This window comes from Eretmochelys imbricata, chromosome 3 (genome assembly GCF_965152235.1).
Source record: "Eretmochelys imbricata isolate rEreImb1 chromosome 3, rEreImb1.hap1, whole genome shotgun sequence".
NCBI classification, from domain to species: Eukaryota; Metazoa; Chordata; order Testudines; family Cheloniidae; genus Eretmochelys; species Eretmochelys imbricata.
This window is the reverse complement of record NC_135574.1, coordinates 209,168,841-209,181,243: the sequence shown is the minus strand read 5'-3', so window position 1 is coordinate 209,181,243 and position 12,403 is coordinate 209,168,841. Positions and strand designations below refer to the sequence as shown.

Below are 12,403 nucleotides of genomic sequence, written 5' to 3'. Positions count from 1 at the left end.
AGACCCTGCGCCCTGCCACAGGCTCGGTTCCTCCCCTCCTCCCCCTTTAGCGCCTTGAAAGGCACGTGACACTGGCGGACTTTTTTCTTCTCCCTGCCCTCAGATATCCCTGCGCCGCGGAGGAGGACGCTATTCCTTGCCGAGACGGTCAATCTGACTGAGGGGAGGGCGGTGATCAGTAAGGCCCGCCTCCTCGTTCCAGCGATTGGCAGCGAGTTCTCCCAATCGCCGGCTTCCCGCTCCGTGACGCTAGCGGCGCGGCCCAATGGGAGCGCAGGGGCGGGGGCGCCGCGACGGCAGTGCGACGCCATCGCCCCCCGACTCCTCCTGGCGCGGAAGGAGCTGTTGTTGTTGGCCGAGGCGCTGAGCGCGTTCGGGCCGCGCCGCCGCCGCCATTTTGTGCGAGTGTCTCGGGCGGGCGGGCGCCATGTTTGTAAGGAAGAAATAACCGGGCATCTCCGGCCACCAGCACTCCCTACCCCCCGTGTGTCCTCCTCCTCCTGTGCCCCGGGCCTGCTCCTCCGGGCCGCGCCGCCGCCGCGCCGCCGGCCCCGCCTGCCCGCGCGGACTGCCAGAGCGGGCAGCGGGGCGGCCGGGCTCACCCTGTGCAGCCTCCTGCACAGAGTGACTGTTAGTGTCTCACTAAGTAACCGTGAGTGAAACCTTCATCATCTCTCCTCGCTGAGGGACCGACCCTCCTCCTCCTCCTCCTCCTGCGCCGCCGAGCGCGCGCCGCCTCCTCCTCCTCCTCACCACCACCACGGGCAGCAGCAGTGTCCTGCCTTCCTCCTCCACCTCCCTCCTCCTCCTCCTCCGCTCACCCCAGGGCCCGCACCATGGCCTTTGAAAGCCTGTTCGCCAACCCCCCAAACCCAGTCCTTGACCCAAACATGCCCGACTCTGACAGGCACCATGCGGGGGACGAAAGGTCGAGTAACATTCTTCTCTCTCCGCGTCTCATAACGGTGATGCTGTGGGTTAATGTGCCTAGCGGGGTAAGGGGGTGCGGGGCTGGGGGCCAGGTCACCTCCAGGCTGCGAAGTGGGGGGTTAATACGGCGGGGGGAGGGAAGGGGGTGGCGGGACTCCTGAGTACAGGGGCATTTTCTTGCATGCATTTGACATCTCATTTTTTGGTTCCATCTCTTTCCATACGATGCACTGTGCAGCGGGTGTCTGTTGACTGTCACCGTTGTGTTTGTTACCCCCCAACCCCGTGCTGCCCGTCAGGTGGAAGAGAATGTTTTAATCTATGCAGGGAGCCTCGCACTAGGGCCATATTTAACCTCATTTTCTCGCCAGATTACACCCGCCACATTTAACTGGATCTTTTTTTATGCAGATTAAGGTCTGACTGACGTTATCTTTGCCACCTCTCAATCCCCATGCGCGGCAAACCAGAGTCCTTTTCCTGATGTAAGGAGCTCTCTTCCAGCTCTCTCCCTTTCTTTTCTGCAGCTGTTGGTTGGCAGTCCAGATCCTATCCTCAGACAGCTCTGGCCTTCCTAGGCACTGCCCCAAAATTCTCTTCTAGCCTCACCACTCCCCGTCATTCAGGGCACGTGGACAGAAAGCACATGAGTGCCCTTGTAATCGTGATTTTCAACAGCTGCCCAACCTTCTGCAGACTTCCCCAACCATTTACAGTGCTCTTATCAGATGACTGAAAAACATGACACAATCTCTAAGTAAACCTCAAAACACCCCTGTGGGGTAAGAATTATTAATCCTATTTTTTTACTGGTAGGGAAACTGAGGCCTACATAGGTTAAATGTCTTTCCCAAAACACATAGTGAATCCCTGATCTGGAATAGCCTCTGGATCCTCTAACTTTTAGTCTCACCATTATCCCTCCCATCTTTAATTTTTAAAGTAATCTCAGTGCTACTGCATATAATAGTTAATGATGGAGAAGGCTACCTTTAAATAAATTTGAAGGGTTAAAGGGAAGACACAGTATTTTTACTTTTTAATGTATCACTAGTCTTGAACTGTGACCACATCATAAATTGCCCAAAAAACTTGCTTAAAGTATACACTTGCATACCAGTCAAATATTGATGGAACATGCTCTTTTTACCATAGAACATTGTTTCAGGTTTTGTAACTGTTTGGCTCACATTTTCTTTCAAGTATTGGTGGTGATGCCGGGACCCAAGAATTCTTTCCCATTGTTTCACTAAAGACTAGTATTTCTAATTTGAAATTCTTCAGTATCAGTATTATAGCTTAAATTGTTACATGTAAAGTGCCTTTCAAAAATTATGCTCACTAGTATACTTATTCCTACACTGGGAAAACTGTTAAATTCTTATTTTATAGCTTTGTTTAAATATCTTCAATTTAATAGGTTAATTGTACTGTTAAACTTATTACATTTCTTAACATCTATTTATACTATTTTTAAATTCTGGAAGAACATGATGCCCTAACAATAAACAAATTAAGCATGCCTTATAAATAATACATTTTATAGACAATCCTACTGACTGTCTGGATTACCCCTATTAATAGTTCATAGCAAGGTGTGTTCACCATAAACTTACCATAATGAAAAGAAAAACAATAGAGATAAAATATATGCCTTCTCATTTTACAGTAGATATGCAAATTCAACCCAGTCAAAATGCATTATACATTTTAGGAAGTTTACAAATTTTCCTTATGGGTTGATTACTCTGAAACAGGCACAAACTCATCTAAACAAAAAAAAAAATCACAGAAAACATGATTAACACTTAAGGGGTGTGGATTTCAGTTTGAACATCTTTAGGTGAAAATAGTTTTGATTGAATTGTCCCTTGTATTATCTTGTTGAAAAGAAAAATGCAGTGTTTTTAGGTTGATAGTTTGGATAAAATCTGAGTAACTGATCAGTGTCCATTCCAAATTGAAGACGTTAATAGAAGCATTACTATAATATAATTTTTTTTAGTAGCATAAAATTATAGTGTGTGTAGTCTGAGCCAATTCTGCCTTGCATTCAGTGTTTTGCTACATAAGTAGATCAGTAGTATGACTTTACTATGGCAGTAGTCCCATAGATCAGTAAGGGTGGCAATATAGTAGGTAAGCAGTACACAAAAGGTTGCAGATCCTGATTTTATGTAAATCAGTGACACTTCTGTTAACATTTTAGCAATCTTGGCATTAATCTAATCTTTAGAATTACAAGAATTAAATTTTCATTACAGCTATAGATAGTTGCAAATTACCTTTCACAGTTACCCCAGTTTAATCTTGTTTGTTTTTAAGAGGAAAGTATTGCTTTGGGCTGTAACTTTTCACGGTCTTACTTTAAAGATTAATTTTTTAAAAATGAAGAAAATTAATTTAACTCTTTTGACTGAGTGAGGAAAATACTTTTCTCCCCAAAAAGCTATGTAGGACTTCTTTTTACATGCACAGATAACTAAATAGAAAAAGCTCAACTTTCACATGAAGTTAGTTCTCCTGAAGGATTACTCACAGTGTGCATTTTTTAAAAATATGGAAAAATAGAAACAACCCCTTCCTTACATAGACAAGAAACAAACAAATTGAGACTACAGCAAATAAACACTAAACACAAAAATACAGCCCTATTTACATATACAAAGAACCACAACATTTCTGCAATAAAGCAGGTGTCTTAAGAGGATTAGTGAAGAGAACAGTCTGTGAGCTCAAATAAATACATAAAAATGGGCCCTGATCTTGCAACGCATGCTGTGGACAGTTTCCTGGACTTCCCCCAAGAGCCCCACTGAAGTCAGTGAGGCTTGGCATGGGTGCAGCAGTCTACTGGTGCTCCTATCAGCTGCAGGATCAGGGCCTTGCTTTTAAACTGATCCGCAGGCATGCATATTGTTAAATCACACAGTAGATGATTTTACTAGCTATATCCCTGCATGTCTGGCATAGGAATTGAATACTTAGCTTTTACAGGTACAAAAGAATATGGCACCAGTACAACTCTGACTACTTTGGTCTCCTGAATAATACTGAACTACAAGCATATAGGGGCTTGATTGCAATAAGTAGGGCCATGTTTGAACTAGTGCCATGTTTACCGCAGCAGGAAAGTTTAAAAATATAGCTCTTTCCATGATTTGGGATGAATATTTTTATTTGAAAGTTCAGATCAGGTACTGGTTCCATTTTTGCTGTTTTGCACCTCTCTAAATATATAGTCAGACTGTAAGATTTATTTTATACCAATAACTATTGTAAAAAAATAATAATAATGACCTAATATAAGTCAGAATGGTTAGGCATTAATTATGGAGGGTTTACTAGTGATTCTTTAAGTAATTTTGTGTTGTGATATCAATTTAAAGCATGACTAAAATATACTACCTCTGTTTTATATGCTGAAGATTTAATTTAGTCTTCAAATCTGACAAAATAACTCTCCAGTGGGACAACTGAACTTCTTATGTAACTTTAGCAGTGAAATTTTACTAATTTTTGCAGAGGAAACATTTGAAAATTGTTTGTTTTTTGAAAAATTGGCTTGTTTCATGTTTTTGGTAACTTTTGCTAACAACCGCAAATCCCAGTCATCACACAAGTACGCATTCTGATATCCTATGCACATTCTGATAGTATCTTTGAGGTAGAAAATTTCTGACATTTTAAAATTAAACGCACAAGATAGCCTATTTGACTGAGGTTAGCCGATGGAACAGCTCATTCTGCTACTACCATTTTCTGAAGCTGCCCCGCCTGTCTCAGCTCACCAGCTGTCATCTGCGTATATCCAGGTGAGCCAGATAGGCTCATGGCTGCCCAGCCTGTCTGTCTCACAGGTTTTCTGCCTTTCCTGTTCTTTGTGGCTCCTCCAGCTATCCCAGGAATTTCCTGGTCCCTTCTGGCACCCCAGTTCCTTGGCACTTCTTCATCCACACCCTGGCAAGCATAACTTCAAGGTCTGCTACTGAAATAGTACTTGTCTGACAAACTTCCTGTGGTTTACCAGAGTGGTGCTCTGCTCTGATAAGTCATAAGGCCAGTGGGTGCTAGAGAGTAGGGATTGTGGTGGGAGAAATAGAGCTGGGGTTAGGTAGGCTGAGCAACAGTAAGCTTAAATCGGCATACAGTCTCTATCATTCTCTGCTCCACTGTAGTTTGCAAGTTTCTCGCCCCCAGCCTACTTGGGTCTCGCTGGCTCCCCAGTTGCATGGAACACTGGAGGATTTTAGTTCAGGGGAGTCAGGGAGCAAGAAAGTTGGAAAGATATCGAGCTGGAGAGCCAAAGCACGTAAAAGCTGAGGGGGCTTGAGAGGTACAGCACAAGACATCCTGCTATCCAGCATACCTGTCCTCCTAGTCCCTCTTCTCTGCTTTCTTGCTCCTCTATTAATTCATCCTGGCTCCATGTTGTTCTGTCTAATTGCTCTCCTTTTCCAGGCCCTCACTCTATACCTCTTGCAGGCCACTGCCCTCTCTCCATACCCCCTCTTTTTACTCATGAGTGTTCAAAGTCTCTTCTCCCTATTGAATATGCAAATATTTGCCATGACCAGTTACTTTGAAAATTTTAAAATATGTAAATATTTATTCACCAGAGAAAAAAAATAATTAAGGTGGAGTTAAGTTTGTGGCCACATAATGTTGCCTAGGGGTAGTCATACCTTTCCTGGACATGAGTTTAAATTTCCAAGTTCAAACATTAGAAAATCAAAATGCAGAGTTAAATTCCTCCACGTGTCTCTTACTGTAAAGGAATGGCAAATGCTAGAAAACTGGGAAGTAGGGAACTAAGGTGACAGCATGCAAGATTAACTACTCAAGATAGTGTCTTGTGGCTGAAATCTTAACTCCATCTTAGCAAAGTCTTTTTTCTGCTGAATTTCCTTCATTATTTTAAATAATGATAAAATGAGACTTGAGAGCAGTGGAACCTGGGGTTATGGGGAGAGGTCCCTTCTTTTTCCCTAGCGGCTTGTCGTTGCCCTTCCTGGCAGAAACCCACTCCCATCATGTCCCCATAGCCTGTTTGACGGTAGGTTTCCCAGTGCCTTACCTCCAAAAGGCAGACTAGAACCCAGCCAGCTCCGTGTGGCAGGAGAGCAGCAACCCTTCCACAGATGATTTCTCTGCCTGCCCTTCGATTTGAAAATCAGTGGCCAAAACTAATGGACACCTGAAAATCCTGATAAGGTACTTGCCCTGCATCACATAGGAAGTCTTTAGCATAGCTAGTTCTCCCGAGTCCTATCACCTTAACTACAACAGTGTTCAGTCAGAAGGTCTGTCATGTGTGGTTATTAGCGAGGGCAAGTTTATCTGTATGTACGTTAGTTGGTTGCAGGCTTGGCTGTGTTGTGTGGACAGCTTGGCCGAGCATGTAGATTTGACCTGATCTTTGTGAGAGGTAGCATGGCTTAGTGGATGAAACTTGGCTCTGCAATAGGCTTGGCACAATTTGATTTTTATTTTTTTATAATCTCAGTGGATAATATCAGTGTTCATTTTCAAGCATTTTCCCCATTTTTATTGATTTAAACTTCCATGATTGTGCAAAATTATCTGCTTCAAGTATTTTTTTTATTGATTTACATTTTTATTGACTTACGTTTTCACAGTTGTGGGAAATAATGGGGAGTTCAGACATGGGGTCAGACAATAATTATTTAATGAAGGTAGACATTGAGATTTAAAAAGTTAAAGCTTTATAACCATTAAAACACATTGTCAACATTGTGTGTCAAAATATAAAAGTAAATATCCTTAAATCAAACTCTTAAGTTCTCAGGAAGCATTTTTCTTATTTTGCCTGTCTGTACACTTGATTATTATTGATGGTAGTATTTTTTCATCAGTTTGTGTGTGTGTGTATAGTGACATTTATATAATGGTCCTCAGTCCTCCTATCTGTAACTGTAAAAGGGGATGAATACTTGCATCCTTTCTAGTTTAAATGTATATGACGCTTTTCTCCGTGTGAGTTGCAAAGGGATTTATTAATGCCAGTTACTGGAAGAAAGAAGTGTAGAATTATTGGCTTCCAGTGGAGTGCTTGTGTAGCAAGGGATATTGCTACACAAAAAGGGATATTTTTATGAAGGCAAGTAAGACACTCTGAACCAGCAAGTTTATGTCATGTCTCTCTCTTTACCCTATGTAAGAATAATGCAACCAGGTAAAAGAGTTATTCTGTTACATCATGTAATAGATGTCTGCTTTGTGATGTTAGAGGTCTTTGGTACAAATCCCTGCAGAGAAGCGTTTTTCCTGTCCCCTATTTGTTCTCTTTTACGTTCAAAGGGGAGCTGGTGTTGAAGCTGTGTCAGGAGTTCCATCCAAGAGTGTATGTTCCATGCTAGTAATCCATAAGAGAATTGCCAGCTCTGCCTCATCTCACTCTGTAGTTCCCAAAAGGTCTGTTAACTTCATGTTTACAATTATGGACCTTCTTTTTTGGTACCATGCACCAGATCTTGGCTACGAAAGTTGAGTGATATACATTGTATTCAGTTCTTGCCCTGTTTCTTCCATAGGTGTATATAAAAAAACACTAGGACTTGTCTACTTGGGGAAATTTTCCAGCACAGCTGTACTGGTATAATTATTCTGCTACAGCTATGCCAATATAACTTCTCCAAAAGGCATGCTCTTTTGGGATTTAGAGTACCTTTTTCAGTTTAACTTGTATTGCTCTTTGGAAGTGATTTAAGCTAAAGTGAAAAAAAGGCACTCTGAAAAAGAGCATGTGCATGGGGAGTTATGCCAGCGTAGTTACAGTGGTATAATTATACTGATGTAGTTATGTCAGTAAATTTCCCTATGTAGATATGCCCTTAAAAAGCTTTTTGCAACTTTGGAAAAAGCTCATTTTAGGGTGCCCTGTCTTGGGAACCCTCTTGTTCAAATGATTTGGATTTTACCCTCCAGGTCTGCCTTGGCCCTCGACCCAACAGACCAGTTTTCGGGTTGATCTGACTTTTCTTTGGAATTTTATAGAGTGTACAAAATTTGCTTAAAAAATATAGCTTCTCCTCAGTTAAGTTGCAGTTGTATTTATCGTTTCTCCATAACTGGTGACAGTGTGAACATAAGTGAAGGAGGGATAAAAGTCCATGGAGCCATACACCTTCTGCCTGGCACTGTGCCTTCCAGGGCACATGTGGGCATGAAAGATGGGTGTGTGAAAGAAGCTTTAGGGGAGAGGGAACCATGAATGGAAAGGTTGGGGGAGAAGGGTATTTTGGAGGACTGTTTGAAAGGGAGAGAGAGAGCACAACTTGAAGGAATGTAGAAGGCAGTTACAAGGGATGCTGACAGACATGAAAAGGGGACAGAATGGGGGAGGAGGTAGTCATGGAAACAGGAAGTGTATTCACCATGTTAAACTTGACTGGTTTAAAACATTTGATATGTTCAACATTGATAAAAATTTCCCATCTAAAATGCCCCCAATTGGTATTCTACCAGTTATAACCTTCCACCCTACATCCAAATGCACACACTCCGCTACGTATGTCCAGACGTCTGCAGAAGGTGAGCCTAGTTCATGCTCGCTGCATTGAGTCTCTCATGACCAATTAGAGCACTGTTGTGTTCCTGCAGAATTTATATAAAAATAATTTTGTTTTCTTGCCAATTAAAAACTAGGGAAATTCCCACATGCAAATTAAGGCTAATCAAGTATATTTCCCATCAATACAATCAATAAAAACAAAGAAATCACCAGCTAAGCCAACATTTTCATCCACACCAATCACAACTCTCATACAATACTACCCAAATATACACAATCCACACATTTCAGTTCCAACATAGAGCACTCACTATGCTGATATCCAGTTCTTCAGAGTCACATTGAAATGCAAAACCTAAACTCTGACCCCAGGCAGATAGATATCTTTCCAGTAGAATAGTTGTAACACTAAAGTCTAGATGTCATTTATACATGAGAAAATTAGGTAAATATTTATCTTTTGTGTTTGAGTGTAATTATGAGGAATTGGACATCTACATTTGGAGTGGCTCTGTTAGAATTACAAGTGAGTTTCGTATGAAGTTGCAGAATTTGTGATTGGCAGTAAAGTTGAGACAGTAGAGATATATATGTGAATGTTGGCTTTAATTGGTGATTAACATGATATATTTTTATTATTGTGCTTGTAGGAGATGGACTTGAGCAATTTTTTAGTACAAAGTTAGCAAAGTTTTTTGTGGGGTCGGGAGGGTATTACATAAAGGGACGTCAGGAAAATGTTTAACAGTTGGCTTGAATCTTTCACTTTGTTATTGCAGGGAGTGCTTACTAATAAACTGGCTGTTCCTTGTCTGTAGCCCCCATCCTGATCATATTGGTTAGCCTTTGCCAGGCTTGTGTAGTGGCCTGTTTTCCGTTTTTAGGTCTAATTATTTCTCTGCTGGACTTTTTGGTAAATTAAGTACTTATCACCTCCATTGCCCAGTCTGTTTTATTGCTCTTGTAAGTGGTCTGTATGATTTTAGTAACCACAACTTCTTGTCACACAAAAAGGTCCAATGTCTACAAAATATACATGTGTAAGAACTAATCTTTCCTAACAGAAAACCTCCTTTTACTCTCAACTGAAGTTTCAGATAATAGGCAAGACTGATGTTTCAACACCGAATTCTAATTTAGGAAGAAAAGGATTCAGTTTTGTTGAATGGACATATACTGGTATTACCATAGTAGCTAGGTTTCTGAAATTTTATAAGAAATAGCTTAAATTGTAGGAGTTCCGTTCATGCAGTCTGTACAGATTAAGAAAGCAAGTTTGAGTAGTAAAAGCATTACTGTGTAAGGTTTTCAATTTTGTCATCTTTTTATCTTTTCCTTTTTCGATTACACATCTCTGTAAGTGATAAGTTAGATGTACAGTTTTGCAGCTTGTTAACTTGTATGTACTTGATACTTTTTCTAGTCTTAGTAATGTCCTGCAAACTATTGGTGACTGTTTCTCTTTAAGGCTTCCTCTCACTTTAAAGTTGTAAGTGGCAGCATCCTATTTTAAAGCAAAATCCTTGATAATTTGTGAATGGACTGTCTCTTTATTTCACACCACATCAGTCAAAGATGTGTTTAAACAGAGGGCACAGATGTCTATTAATAAAAAATTGATTAAAAGTTTAATAATAAAATAAAAAGGATGTGTGTGCACTGTGGTGGTTTCATGATGAAGTAATGGATGCTGGTATAGTTCACTACAAATGCTGGGGAAATGTCTGCACTCCCACAGGGAAACCGCCTTCTTTGAGAAGATACAGCCATGTATTCCACATTGGTGCGCTGGGCGTGCACGCACCTGATCCAGAGAATTTTGCCTAGCAGTGCCCATACAATGGCAGTGCTTGCGACTCATGGCCATAGCCCATCCCCTTGCTACATGAGGCAGCAACACTGCTACATCTCTCAGTTCCTTCTTACCAATCCTGGCTGAAGTTGGACCTCTTTGTGGTTTTCATCTCACAGTCCCTCTATTTTTAGTGACTTTTCTAGTTGTATATAGCTATTTAGTACCCTTAGTATAGTGTTAATTAGATTTAGTGTTAGTTAGGTGTAGTTTAAGTATTTCCCTGGTGATGCCTTCACAAAGGTTTAAACATTGTTCCTCATGTAGAGGAGCAGTCCCCAGCAACGATCCCAATACAGGATGCTGCCTGTGCCTGGGCGAAACCCACATCAAGGAGCAGTGCTCAGTTTGCAGATCATTCACCAAATGGACCCAAGTGCCAAGGGAGCTTCATCTGAAGCAGCATTTGTTGAACAGGCCGTGCATCTGCTTCGGCACCAAGGGTCTTGTCAAATTGGAGGTTGCCCTTGAGTTCTGAGTGCTGCTGCTTCGTGTGCTGGAGTTGGTACCTCTCCGAAGAGATGGAGGAGGAGTTCCCTTTTGAGTGCACAAAGGAAAAGGTTACATAAGATCAATTGAGGCCACTCCAGGTCATGTGGTGACTCCTCTTCTTTGTCCAGATGGAGTGTGGATCAGCACGGTGAATACCATTTTCTTGGGATGGAGCAGGTCCTATCAACTGCTCCCTGGTATCAGTCAAGGAGGTCGGAGATCCTGTACCATTGACTCTGTTTCTGGCTCCAGGGCGTCTGTTGATTCTGGTACTGATAAGGGTGATGCCAGCACCAGCTGTTTCTGCACTGGCATGTGTCAGGCAGCAACATAACCTCGTCTGCCTTTCTGTCCCAACCACACCCTTGGTCCAGGACTTTGCCAGGGCTGTGTCTTTTATAGCTCCATTGGCTGTGCAGGCCGCTGAACCTGTGAGTCTGTCAGCACTGTACCCCGATGTTTCGCTTTCATGGTCAGTAGAACTGGGGCCGGTGCCAGGCTCAGCACAAGGGACCTCTCCGGTACCAGGATCATCTTTGGCACATCTGTGACCACTGTCAGCGATATTACTATGGTGGCATTCCCTGCCTTCCACTTTGGCACCATCAGTTACCTTAGTGCACTGCTGACTTCGGGGTCGACACTGCTTCCAGCACTGTAAACAGCAGAGGCATATTCAGTGCTGCTGATACCGTTTCGACCGTTGACACCATCTCCCTTGTCATTCTGGGCTACAGAAAAGTCAGTGTGGTTGCTCGCACTCTCAGGGCTGGCTTCATCTTTATCCTCTGCAGCCTGAGACTCTTCGGCATCCACAGTGGGATCTTCCTCCTCTCATTCTCCATTGCTTGACCCGCGTCAGAGGCCATTCTTGGAGCGTTCTGGGTAACAGGATTGGTGCTCGTCTTGTGGTTGGCCTGTGGGTCCCTGGCCTGGCATCTACTAGCCATCAATGCCCTATCCATACCAGTGGTATCTGTGGAACACTCCTCGGTCGCAGAGGTCCCACTCCTCATCTCGCTCAAGGGTGAGATCATGAACCAGGTGTGTGGTGGTGACTATCAAGTCATCACAGGCCAGACATTGGTGAGCCTTCCCCTAATGGAGCCTCCAGAGTCCTCATATCCAGGCCCATCAGTCCTGGAGTAGGATCCAGCTCTGGCACAGTTAACCGCTTCATCCTTTTTCTCCAGACAATTCCGTGGAGTCTGGCTCTTTCTTCCCTTTGGTACTGGAGGATTTCAAGGTGTGCCTGAACTTTTGTGGTGCTTGACTGTTTCCCGAAATACTCAAGCTGAGTTCTTGTAGGAGAACACCCATGAGTTAGTGGATACCCAGCAGCCATCTACCCCTGGGAGAGTTGCCCTTCCTGTTCACAATGTGCTCCTTGAGCCTGCTACAGTCCTCTGCAGCATGTTGGCTTCGGAACGGCCTGTAGCAAAGCACTACTTCATTTTGGTGCAGGGATTTGCGGGTTTTTACTCCCATCTGGCCCCAGATACCCTACTTGTAATCATGGTGAATGATAGAGCCAGGCAGGGCAGGTTTAAGTCCACTCCCAAGGATAGGGACTCTAAACAAATAGACCTGATGGA

At 42.9% G+C, this 12,403-nt stretch overlaps 1 protein-coding gene across 4 annotated transcripts in view; it reads left to right on the top strand.

The window, feature by feature from the left end:
* Nucleotides 1-659: 659 nt before the first annotated feature.
* The window catches only part of ZC3H6 (zinc finger CCCH-type containing 6), a 71,177-nt gene continuing 59,433 nt past the window's right edge, over nt 660-12,403 (top strand). For 2 of the 4 annotated variants that reach the window (XM_077814237.1, XM_077814241.1), the window contains exon 1: nt 660-928. In XM_077814237.1, the coding sequence (XP_077670363.1) occupies nt 837-928 (92 nt within the window). In that variant the 5' untranslated portion in view covers nt 660-836. The remainder of the gene's footprint in view (nt 929-12,403) is intronic. The other 2 variants (XM_077814239.1, XM_077814240.1) reach the window with 1 other exon arrangement.